At 32.9% G+C, this 12,817-nt stretch overlaps 1 protein-coding gene across 1 annotated transcript in view; it reads left to right on the forward strand.

Moving 5' to 3' along the window:
• The window catches only part of LOC128985971 (nucleosome assembly protein 1-like 1), a 31,984-nt gene that overhangs the window by 16,122 nt on the left and 3,045 nt on the right, over window positions 1–12,817 (forward strand). The window contains exon 6 of the mRNA XM_054405995.1: window positions 3,931–4,068. Within this exon, the coding sequence (XP_054261970.1) occupies window positions 3,931–4,068 (138 nt within the window). The remainder of the gene's footprint in view (window positions 1–3,930; window positions 4,069–12,817) is intronic.

The following is a 12,817-nucleotide window of genomic DNA, read 5'->3' on the forward strand; positions in this document are numbered from 1 at the left end:
ATTACAGAATTCTTTTGTCTTGACCTTAAACTTTTAGAGAAATGAAAATTAGGTACATAACAATATTGCTTAATTTTGTAAAAAGTCACTTACAGAGTAAAATGTTTGGTAGCCTATAAAAGATAATTTGATAGTTTTCTGATTACATAAGGCCGATAAAATGTCATAATGCAAACGATTTTTTTTTAACTTCTATATTTTTTCCAATCAGCCAGTGAACTAACTCCATAGCTCAATTCCATATATCACTATGGATAAAAAATATGCAAAATAAAACATTAATAATATTATTCTAGTTTTCAAATCAGTTAGTCATCAGACTAGACCAATTCGCTCATCACTAGGCAAAAATGGGGTTTGGATTCAACTAGGGGTGTGCGATGCATCGAAAATGCATCGAAATTTCGATTTGATTCGATTCGATGCATCGAATCGCGATTCGATTCAGTGGTGGTCAAAAAACGATTCGATTCACGAGGGAGTCAGTATCCATATACGAAAAACGCCTGCAGAAAGTCAATGCAATACCCGCAATACAGGAGCGCGTTGCTGTTGCGTTTCCTTTACGAAGGCGTTCTTATTTAATACATTCTTTGCATTAAATATAGCTTTAATTGTTTTATATTTTTTTGTTTTGACATTGCAAATGATTAGGGGTTTGTTTTTTGTCTTGATGTAAGCAGTGTGTGAAATATTTTACTACTGTGAACCTAGCCAAAACAAGGTAGGTTACTCCAAAATCATTTTAAAAATAAGTCTGAAAAATTGTTACTTAATACTTAACTAGTAAGATTAATGTTATAGACTGATTCATTTGGTATTTTTGTTAGGTGTCTGCCGGTCCCCGTCCCCGAATTTTTGTTGGGGCAAAAGAAAAAAAAAAGAATAATTTTTTTCCAAAGAAACACTCTTATATTATTATATCTATTATTACAGAGGAATTAAAATGTTCAAATGAGAATTAAAAATTAAGTTGGCTCACGACCTTTAAGAATAAAGACACAACAGAGCAATTGCCGCACTGCCACTAGCCAGAGCCAGGTCTAGTCTTCTACTGATAAGAGTAACAAGACAAAAGCCGTGACGCAACACTAACAGTGCAAAGAAAACAAAGTCAAAAGAATAGAAAGACTATTTATCCAGACATACTAGTATAATCATTTATTGTTTATTCTATACCTAATTAAAAATATATTTTATTATTTTACATAATAAATTATAAACAAAAGAAATATCTGATATAGTGAACAGATCTGTATCTTGGTTAGATGGGGTTAAAAAAATATATTTCTAAGATCCAATACAATATTTACAACTCACAAATTACATTGAATTAATTTCTTTGAAAATAATCTCTAACAGTTTTGTGTTTTTGAATAAAGAAATATATTTCTTTGTCTCTACTTCCTTGTTTCATCACTTGCATTTTGTCAGCAATTGAAGCAACTGGGTAGCAACCGGGTGGTGTAAGAGGGGAGGGGTAGGGTCTATGACCTTGAATTCACACATCGTTGCCCGGGCCTGGCTGGTGAGACTGATTCATTGTTTTTGTTGACATACTACTACCCTTCCTTAAGAGAAAAAGGCCCTGCTGTTCCAAAAACATTGAGGGTAGTTTAAAAACATTGACCTGTGTTGTCAAGGGCACTAGGCTAGAAGATAGCATTTAAATCTACATCTCTTGTCTCTTGGTTTCTTGTCTCTTGATTTAATATTATTTTAATCTTCTATATATTATTTAAGAGTTAATTTTCGGGTACCTAATTAGTTGTGATATTGTTTGGCTTTATTTTATGGATTTTTAATTCTTTTCATTCATTAGCTATCCAAATCAGTTGCTTTAGGATTTTAATCTCTTGCAATAGGTCTATACTACTGTATGACATGATATGCATTTTTTAGTCCTTATTAATTATACCATAAACAATGTTTGTATGTTATTTACTGTTTTTGAGTTTTATAGGAAATTAGTTTACACAATATCTTTTCTTCAATGAGTTCTCCACTTGACATGTTGCTTCTAGCCTATTACTATTTTAGGCCCTATAAAAATAATGCCTAGGTAAAGCTGTAGGCCTACTGATGCCAATAATAATTCTTTATTTATGATGATGTAACAAATAATGTAAGTGTGAGGTTATTATACTAAGGAGGTTAGGAGGCAGGGAATGAATGATACATATTGCATGGTGGAAACATATTATTTTTATTTTCTTCTTGCTTGCAGTCCTGAAGCTGGTCCACAGGCCCTAAACTTGTGATATGTAAATTTATTTCTTAATGGTCTTTTTATATTAAGTTCCATTCAAATTTGTTGTAATTTAGCTACCGGCACCTATTTAGTTATTTAAACAGTTATTAAAATGAGAATGAATGTCTTGATAAAAAAATATTTTCTTCTTTCTTGCAGTTGAGCCAATTCAAGTAAAAATTATGAAATAGGCAAGTAAAGCAGCTCACTGGTATTTCCAGCAGTTATTCTAATACATATGATTGAAAATAAATATTTTTTCACCTAAAATTCATATGTTAAGTATGAAATAGGCCTAATACCACATCAACAAAAATTGTTATTACACAAATGTGATACATTTTAATTATTGTTAATCCACTCAATTGACAATTATGAATAGAAAAATACCGTATTGCTTCGAATCGAGTTGCATCGAATCGAATCGAAAATCTTTTGAATCGAATCGTTGCTTCGAATCGAAAATTTTTTGCTGCTTCGCACACCCCTAGATTCAACTATAAACTGTAGGTCCCTTAGTTAGAATTTGCTGTATAGGCCACATTAATTAATTATCATCTGTGTCCAAGGAATATGTCAATTCAATTCAAAGATACTTTATTCACAGATAGGTATACAAAAGTATGCATGAATGGCGTTCAGAACAATACATCATACATTATATCGCCTAATAACTAGATAGAAAACTGATACATTATACATATATATAAAATAAATATCTATTTAAATGACCATAAACACTAAAAATTCCTCAAAAACTGTATAGCGCTTTGGCCGCAAGAAATCTTTTCAATTTACTTTCAAAGCATTTCAAACTCTTTTCAGATTTTATGATTTCAGGAAGGAAGTTATAGTATTTTATCCCAGAAACAGTTGGATTTTTGTTTGAAATTGCTTTTTTTGAAATATATTAATTTGAACATTTTCCCGATTTCTTGTATAATATGTGTGAACATTTCGTTGTCTTGGCAAAGTCTCTTAATTATTTTTTATATGCAGGGTGTCCACCAACCGGGAATTATTCGTAAATTATGTATTTAACCGGGAATAATTATTTGAATTAGCTACGATCGAGGAAGATTATGATAACTATACTGTGATCGCGGGAGACGATTATAATGTTTCCGTTACCGGCTACGTGCAATTTTTGTAATTTCTGTATTATTATGTCTGTAGGCCACTTGGAAAACAACCCATTACTTCAAAATTATACTATATGAAAGTACATAAAGTTTTACAAGATTTGCATATTTTAAACGTGTTTAAATTTATTGTTAACCCTTCCCGGACGGGTGACGGATATATCCGCCTTCTTTTCAGACAGACTGGCAGGTGCTTGAGCAGTAACCAGATGTTTCGCGGTACCAAGGCCTGCTATCAGGCTGCGCTCTCTCCCGCACTCCCCCCTCTCTCACGAGCCTACCCTCTCCCGCTCCTCACCTTCTCCCCTCGCACCACCCACCTCTCCTATGCTCCCCCCTCGACGTTTCACGCTCAACACTACGTTGTCTTTATTTATTGTTTACATATTGTTCTTTATTTATTTTACTGCATTGACAATGTCATCTATTCTGTTCTAGCTTTGCTAGTTGTTAAAGAATGTACTTTCATGACAATAAAGATATTCTTATTCTTATTCATTCTTAAAATTTTAAACGTGATCTATTGTGATCTTTCAGGGTTTTGTCCTCGAGTTTCACTTCTCTCCAAATGAGTACTTCAACAACACGGTCCTGACCAAGGAGTACGAGATGAAATGTTCCCCAGATGAATCTGATCCTTTCAGTTTTGAAGGTCCGGAGATCTACAAATGCAAGGTAACTTTTTTATGCACTTTCAAGGTCATCTACTAAGCCACTGAAGTCACAAATTTTACACTAGGTATTTAACCTTTTATTTGTAAAAAATTTGATCCTGAGGCTAAACATGTTAAACATGAATCATACAGTACATTTTTAACTAGTGATTTGTCGGTTCCAAAAGACGGTTCTCTGTTCTTGGGAAATAACCGGGACCGAGAACCGATGGTAAAATGTAGGTTCCATCAACTACTTTACGTATTTGTTTAGTTCTTAAAAAGATTTGTTGTACAATGTTATTTAAATGTTGATTATTACCATTGACTATTCACAGAATATATTCTGTGTATAGTCAATGTTATTACCCTCTAATCGCTACAATAATAAAATATAAAACTCAAATGCTGTTGTTTTCAAGAAGCGATTTTAAATAACGTAGATGTTTTCAGCAATCAAACTACAGTATCTAAGCTGTGCATCCACAGCAGATGTTTACTCTCCTGCTGTGCGCTATGTCACAATAAATCTCTTTATCTATTATTATATACTTCTTTATGAATTAAAAATAAAAGTGTACCTGACATTTTTTCATAAAATCAGCCATTTCTGAGTAATTTTAGTTAAAAAAATTAAAATGGCAGCCACTTTGAAATTTTATGTTGAATCAAGATGATTTTTTCTAACACGGGTCTCTTCTACCTTAACATATTTACTAAGACCAAGTTTCATTAAGATCGGCTGAAAAAAATTTGAAGATAAAAATGTTGATGTAATAAGGCCCGTTTTGCTAGGAGCGTCTGACGCTCAGCGTCTATCGCTCCGCGTCAATCGCTGCCCACTGCTTTGCATTGTTTTAGGTTAGTCTATTTTGCCAGAAGCGTCTTATCGCTACAGCCGCCAGCGTCTGTAACTGAGACGCAAGCGTCTGACGCAGATCACTGCTCCTGGAGCAGACGGAGACGCAGTCGCTAGCGATTATTACTGGAATAAGCACGTGTTTAGTTGTTGACTTAACTTTTGTTTCCTTAAATAAGTTGTGTTTTCAAGTTAGTGACATGTCACAAACAAAGTGGGGATTCAATAGTGGAGAAGATGAAAACCTGATTGAAGCCATTTCAGCACACGACTGTTAAGTCAATTGTTAATTGATTTTCAATTAACAATTTAAAATATCCCTCTTCAGGCCTCTTTAAAAACATAGTACGCACTTCTTCGCTAGCACAACATTTCTAATATCTCATCATCGTCTAATTCCTCAGCTTTACTATTTGCTTTTTACAGGTCATTTTCAGAAAACACTCCTTTTGCCACCAAAGTAAACCATTTACTGATCAAATAATCGCAAGGAACAGACGCTTCTGGCAAAATAGGCCCGAGCGATAGACGCTGAGCGATGATTGCCAGACGCTTCTGGCAAAACAGGCCTTTAGGTGCCGCTAAGCAATATAATCTTAAAAGGCAACCACTCTAGTAGTATCATCACGGAATATAATTATGGATTACATATTTTATTACTAGCTGAAATGAACATGGCTTGGTATAGCATACTTAGGTTGTGTTAGTAATAGTTTTTTTTTCTTATACGCAATTCATAATAAAAAATCTGATTCTTATGTTTTTTTTGTGAGATCAGTCATAACTTCTTATTAATTTGACATACATTGCTTACAACATTCCTAGATAATAAGTTTAAGTAAATCCTGAAATAGTTTATGTTTTGTTATGTAAATAATTAAATATTATTTGCAACACTTAAGCCAGTGTGAGGCAATTATTGCCCCATCACACGAAAGTATTGCTAAAGAAACGCAAGATATAACTGCCATTAAGTCAAATGACCTTATGGTTTTAAATTTTGCTACATAGGTTCCATATAAAGAAGGAGAATGATTTTCCAGGAACTCTTTCTTTTCCTTTTGATATTTATCATTTCAAGTTTAAAACTATTTTAGAAAGTAAAGCTATTTAGTTACTTACTTACTGCTGAGGCTCCACAAATCTCAGTTGATTCTTCGCCTCTTATACCAGCCTCTTCCACCCTTCTCTGTCTTCTGCCAAGACAGAGAAAGTAAAGTTAGTAGTTAAAAATGTTCTGATTTATATTCTTTAACTGTGCCAATACTGAAGTTATTTGCATAGACATCGTTACTGCAACATGTTAAGCCAGTGTGGGGCATTCATTGCTCCGTCACACGAAAATGTTGCTAAATTAACGCAAGTCATAACTGCCGCACGGTTTGATGACCTTGTGGTTTTACATCTTGCTACATTGCCAGTGTATTTCATCCAGTGTTAAAGCACTATTGGGTATATTTATTTGAAGGGTTAAAAGATCAAAACTAGTACCACTAGTTTGTGAGGTTTAAATTTTAAAAGCTGGAACTTGAATCTAATGAGAATAATCAATCTGGAACTAATGTGAGGCTTGTTTAGTGGTAAGAGCGTGGGATTGGTGGTCCAGAGCCTATAGATTACTTATGAAAACAATATGGTATTAAGATTCTTGGGCCAGGACTTTCTTTGTATACGAGAAGCCCCTCCACTAAATCTGTACAATAACAATTTTTGCAATGTAGAATTATTTATATAAAGATGTTTCACCAAATCAGGAAATTAGCAATTGGGATGTTTAATGCTTTTACTACACAGCAATATAGTCACTAACATGAGAGAATTGAAGATCTAATCCTTTCATGTGATATGTTGCAAAATTAACGCCAGTTAAGATTACCGCAGGATAGTTAATAATCATATGGTTTCATCACTTGCTACAAAGGTTATTAAGTGACTCAGTCGATAGCGCCACGGACTTCGAACCCAAGGCAGCGATGTGATGTGTTCGCTGGTACCTGTGCCACTACTTTTTATCAGTACAGTTGGCTCACCCCTTGCTTTGTGTTATATCTTGTTATTATCTATTATTCTGGACTAGTTAATTATGTCAATTCATGTTATGTTTACATTCTAAAATTAAGTATTGTTTTTATTCAATTCTTAATCTTAGAATGTAAACATAACAACAGGTTTAATATATTTAAAAAAGGATTTAAATAATTAACTAGTCCAGACTAATAGATAATAACAAGATATAAAACTTGGCTGGATATGTTTCTGGCACAGATCTTTGGGGAGACAGACAAATGCAAGGTTAAAAGAGGCTGCCAACTTCAAAGTCAAAGTCATCTTTACTGTCACGAAACGTTTTTTTTTTTTTTTAAATGCTCTGGCACAGCCAGACAAAACATGTGACATTGTCAAACTATAATAAAATAAACTAGCTTATATTGGTAAAAATAAATACATAGTAGGTAACAAAACAAACAATTCACATTGATTTGTCTTCGAGAAACTGATCAATACTATAATAATTCTTTTCCAACAAAAATTCAAAAATTTGTTCTTTAAAAGACACTAATCCTATTATAGATTTGTAGTACCCAGGCAAATTGTTAAAAAATCTTTTACCCATATAAGAAGGTGTCCTTTCCACAAGATTTAATCTGTGTATAGGATATTGAAAATCTGTATGAAATCTAGTGTTATAACTGTGCCGATTATTTTCACTGTGGAGTTTTTCAAAATTTGATTTCACATACAATAAACATTTAAGAGTATACAAATTAGGGACGGTTAGAATCTTTAGTTCTTTAAAAAGTTGTTTGCAAGAATGTTTTACGGGTTTAAAAGTCATAATTCTAAGTATTCTTTTTTGAAGTTTAAAAAGTTGATACAAATCAGATGTGACGCCCCAAAGCTCTGTTCCATACTGTAAAATTGACGAAAATAAAGCGTGATAAATCATTAGTCTAGTGTTTCAATCAACAACATTTCTTAAGACCAACATTTGAAACATACTGAATTTAACTTTTTAGAGGTGTTATGAATGTGATTCTTCCAATTCAATAAACTATCTACATCAATTCCTAAAAATTTAGCTGTGTTGCTAAGATTTATTTTTTCATTATCAAAATAAACAAAGCCTTCAAGATCGTCCCTACACTGTGCAGTTTGAAATTTTACTATTTGTTTTTTAATGTGGTTCATTTTTAAACCGTTTACTTTAAACCATTTTGACAGATCTTGAAGAGCTTGATTCAAGGCTAAACTTAGTTCCTGACTGTCTTTTGATTTAATGATGGCTGTCGTATCGTTAGCATACGACGTTGCTAAGTGCCTCTTTAAATATAAAACATTAGATATAACTTATACTTCAGTTGAAGCTTTTTTGCAATTTTTTTTAATTTCCTCCCTTAATGGAGACTTTGGTGTTCCAGCTTAGCAAGTAAAAATAATACTGTAGTCAATAAGAATAGTTAGAGGTGTGTGGTGAATAGTGAAATTTCAGTTTGGATCGGATAATTAGAGGTTCAGATTCGGATAGTTTGACGTTCAAGTACTTAATGAATCAATATTAAGGTAAAGAAGTTATGACATGCACTTTTACATATAAAAAATACACTATGAATACTGCACAATCATGACCTTGACCATTAGTCAAAACTACGATTACAATATAAATGGGAATGACCTTTTATAGAGTTATATAGCCTAATTAACTCGCCAGTAACATGCGATCGTGAGCTAGGGCCTTGCCCAGCTTAGTGTCAGCGTTGTTTTCTACTCTCTTGTTAAACCTGCAGAATGCCGCCAATAATCCGTCTCATAGATGTGAGAAAATACGGCACGAGTTAGCAAAAAACCGAGAACTTGAGCATAAGTGTTGCCAGTCTTATTTTGCCAGTTGTAACCTATGGCATTGAGTTCTGGGGAATGTCATCTCATGCAGATAAAAATTTTAAGGTCCAACAAAAGTACATCCGCCTCATGACATTCTCCTCAAAGAGAAAGTCATGTACAAAATTTTTCAAAGAATTTGGTATATTAACTGTTCCCTTCCTGTATATTTTAAGATGTCTTATGTTTGTTAGAAATAATTTTGAAATTTTAAGTAAAACAGCATAGGCACCATCATGAAACTAGATTTCAAGCAAATTTTCAGTATCCAAGACACCACAATATATGGGGAGGTAACTCTACAATACACTACCCAGTGAGTTGAAGGAAATAATTAAGGAAAACAGCTTTAGAAAAAAGTTAAAGGATTTTTTTATTTAAAAAATGTATTATTCAGTTGACGCATTTTTAAAAGATAAGTTTTAGAAAAACAACTTGTAAAGGGATAATTCATGTTCTTAAAATGGTTTTTGAGAGGTTTGATTTTTTTTTCTGGATACTTATTGCTAGGTGTACTCAATTATGATATCTTTACTGCATTGACAATGTCATCTATTCTGTTCTAGCTTTGCTAGTTGTTAAAGAATGTACTGTTATGACAATAAAGATATTCTTATTCTTATTCTTAGCACTGTGATATCGTAAGACAAGTGGTGTTTACTATCTTGTTCTGCTTGCTGTGCTACATGAAAACGAGTCAAAGTGCCGTTAAACCGTCATAAGTTTAGCGGCTCATACCTCGTGACATTTTCCATCCAGACCTTAAAACAACCAAATCCTGGTTTTCTAATCAGAGTAGAGAAAGGGTAAAACTAAAAATTACTGTAAAATCAGTGTTTTTTTTTTTTTTAGCGAATTTCCCATATAGGGAATAAGCTATTACCGTAGTACTCATAGTAAGACCTGGACGCGGGACCGATTTTTTTTTTCGTTTCGAGGTCCCTAGAGACCAAAAACACCATCCGTTCAAATTCATATATATATATATATTTATATATTTATATATATATATATATATATATATATGTGTGTCCGTTAGCACGATAACTCGAGCAAAAATGATCCGATTTGGATGAAATTTGGTACAAACGTGTAAACCTACGTTTATTCGAACGAGTTCGCGATCCAGCATGATCGGACCATGGGAACGGGGGTTTCCAGGGGGTTTTATGGGGTAAAAATAGGTTTTTCACATTTTTGACCCAAAAAAACATAAAATTTAGCAATTTCTTTCCAAACCATTTTGTAGAGCTTAAAAAAACAAATAATTTAGTATATTGAAGCGTTATTATGCGCCTAATGGTTACGGAGAAAATTCCAAAAAATTGTAAATTTAAAATTCCCATGTTATTCTTATGGAGAATAAGTATACTGTTGTAGTTTGCTTGTTTATGAACATATTTTGATCAAATTTGGAAAATGTTTTTATTTCTTACTAACTATTAACATTTTACATTAAAAAAAAACCCTTTTACCCTCCCTGTTGCAGCAAACCTAAGTATGTGTTAAACTGATTCTATTTAAATAGGGAATAAATGTGATATTTTTAAGAAGACATTTTAGTGTAAATCCAATCAGGCAAATGGAAATTCGCTTAGTCTGCAGGTTTGCTGCGGCGGGGGTATTTTTTTTTCATACCGCTTTTAAAGTTGAGAGTTCTTTCACCTTTCATATTGCATTAAAAAAGGACAAGGCAAAACTAATCGTTGAACGTTTTTACATTCAGTTGACCATACCTTGTGACATCGCAGTGTTAAATAATACTAGCTGTTGTCCCGTCCTACGTACGGGAATCAAATAGTCAATTAAAACTATATATATAATTCAGAACAGCTATCTTACGACATGGCTAGATTACAAAATGATTCTTGCATTTTTAATAGGGAAAATAATCTTGTAAACACGTGTTAAATTAAGTTCCTAACTTAATTTAATAACTTAATAATTCCATAACTTAATTTCTAAAAAACTAAAACCCTAAACTAAAATTATGGCGTCGACATTCCCTAGTTCTCAAAATTGTCTTTTTTTCAATACAAAAATCATGTAAATCCGTCAAGTGGTTGATTTAGAATCGTGAAATAAAAAAAAACCCTGTCATGTTTTAATATATATGATTTCCCTTATATAATTGGTATATACTTGGAGCATTTTACTGGAGTATATATAGAACATATATACAGGATGTTACTGAAGGCTTCAACTCAAAGTAATATGTCAATGTCAAACAGTGTTATGTAAAACAATAGACAAGTCACACATGTCTAAAAATATTAATTAATTGTCTCATTCCATTAATCTTTCCAGCCATCCCTCAGTATTCCTATCAATCCATCCCATCCATTCATTCATTTATTTGTCCTTGCTTGCATATATTAATTAGTCCAGATATCCATCTGTTCTGTTTATCCTTTAATCCACCTTATCTATATATTTAATACACAGTTGTAAGTCTGTTTTCTCAGTCATTACTGGACCAATCTAGAAGATTTATGTCTCAAATTAAAGGGGATAATGTGTAGATTTGGCGAACTTCCTTAGAATTTACGTTTTTTCTAAGGGCTACGACCTACAGCCCTTCAAAGGTCGAGTCAATACAATTCTTATTAAAGAATATAATACACACTTTATAAATTATTCGTCAGCTGTTTGATGTTTGTCAGACATTTGTTATTATTTTTATAACCTCACTTTCAGAATGCAATTATTAATCTACGAGTTTCTGTTTATAAACACACGATTTTGATAAAGGAAAAGTGTATTTGCTAGCTTTTTATATGACAATGTATTATTTGTAAATGTATGAGAACATTATTTTATGTTTTGGTGTAAATTTTGTATTCTTGAAATGTTTTAGTTTTCCTGCGAAGTGATCTGAAGGAAAGTGGTAATTGAGTTTAAGTTTGAGTATGGAATGTGAAATAATATCCAATAGGGGACAGAAACTTATTGTTTTGATCAGTATAATTTATTCTCTATAGCCACCAGAACAATCATAGGGAAATCCGCTTGCAAGTTGTACAGATAATTGCTAATGAGTGGGAAACATAGAAACATTTTATCAGAAGTGATTAATCTTACTCAATATCAGTGTTTGACGTTCAGCAGTACCAAATTTTACCTTCTCGAGATGGCAAGTATGCTGGGAGGCGAGGAACTACAATTTATTAGTGAACTATACCCTAACTATTTTTTTCGAGTACACGGGGAAGTTGCCTGAGAAACTGTGACTTAGGATTTCGGTTCTGGCAAAGAACTACGGTATGTGACTTGATGTTTAATGGCAATATTGACTCGAGTTGTTATAGCGTTATAAAACTTTATCATTAACCCCAGGGTGTGAAAGGTACAAAAATAAAAAGAAAAGATAATCATTAACCGGGCGTAAAGAGACATGCAGAATGAAAAAACACGTGGATAACCATTGAACTAAATAGGTAAAGAGCAGTGATGGTGTTAAATGTGCTCTGGAAGTCCCTACAAAAAAAAAAAAAACACCAACTCTTTTGAATTGGGGTCGTTAAATTGTATTTGTCACTACCGTAAATCTATGAATTTCGAGTCAGAACATACTAAGAGCGACACAAATATGTTGTTACAAGGGGAAGGTAAAATGAGCTCCTTATGAACATTTTGAGTTTGTGGAAAATCTTATCAACGGGGTTTACAGCGACTATAAAAAAGTATTAAGGGTCAAAAGAAACAAAAAAACTATTTGAATAATATAATATCATACAAATCTGCATTTGAAATGGCGAGTTCTAAGTCTCACTTGAATCAACATCTATCTATCTGGTAGTGGCAGTCTATATAATTTTAAGATCCGGGACTCCTTTTACCATCGGATTGGACTATCAATGTTTTCAGTTTGTTTTTCAATTTGGACTTTAATGTTAATACCCTCTAACATTGAACCAAAGTATGCCCAACTTTATATATACGACGTAAACACAGCTGTTATTCACAGAATGGGTCAAAGATTTGTGAAATGCAACCCACTGCTGATGTGTGATTCACATGTAAGCCACTATCT

Source organism: Macrosteles quadrilineatus, unplaced genomic scaffold, assembly GCF_028750875.1.
Source record: "Macrosteles quadrilineatus isolate MER2022 unplaced genomic scaffold, UCM_ALF_1.0 Scaffold_2__2_contigs__length_208266976, whole genome shotgun sequence".
Lineage (NCBI taxonomy): Eukaryota > Metazoa > Arthropoda > Insecta > Hemiptera > Cicadellidae > Macrosteles > Macrosteles quadrilineatus.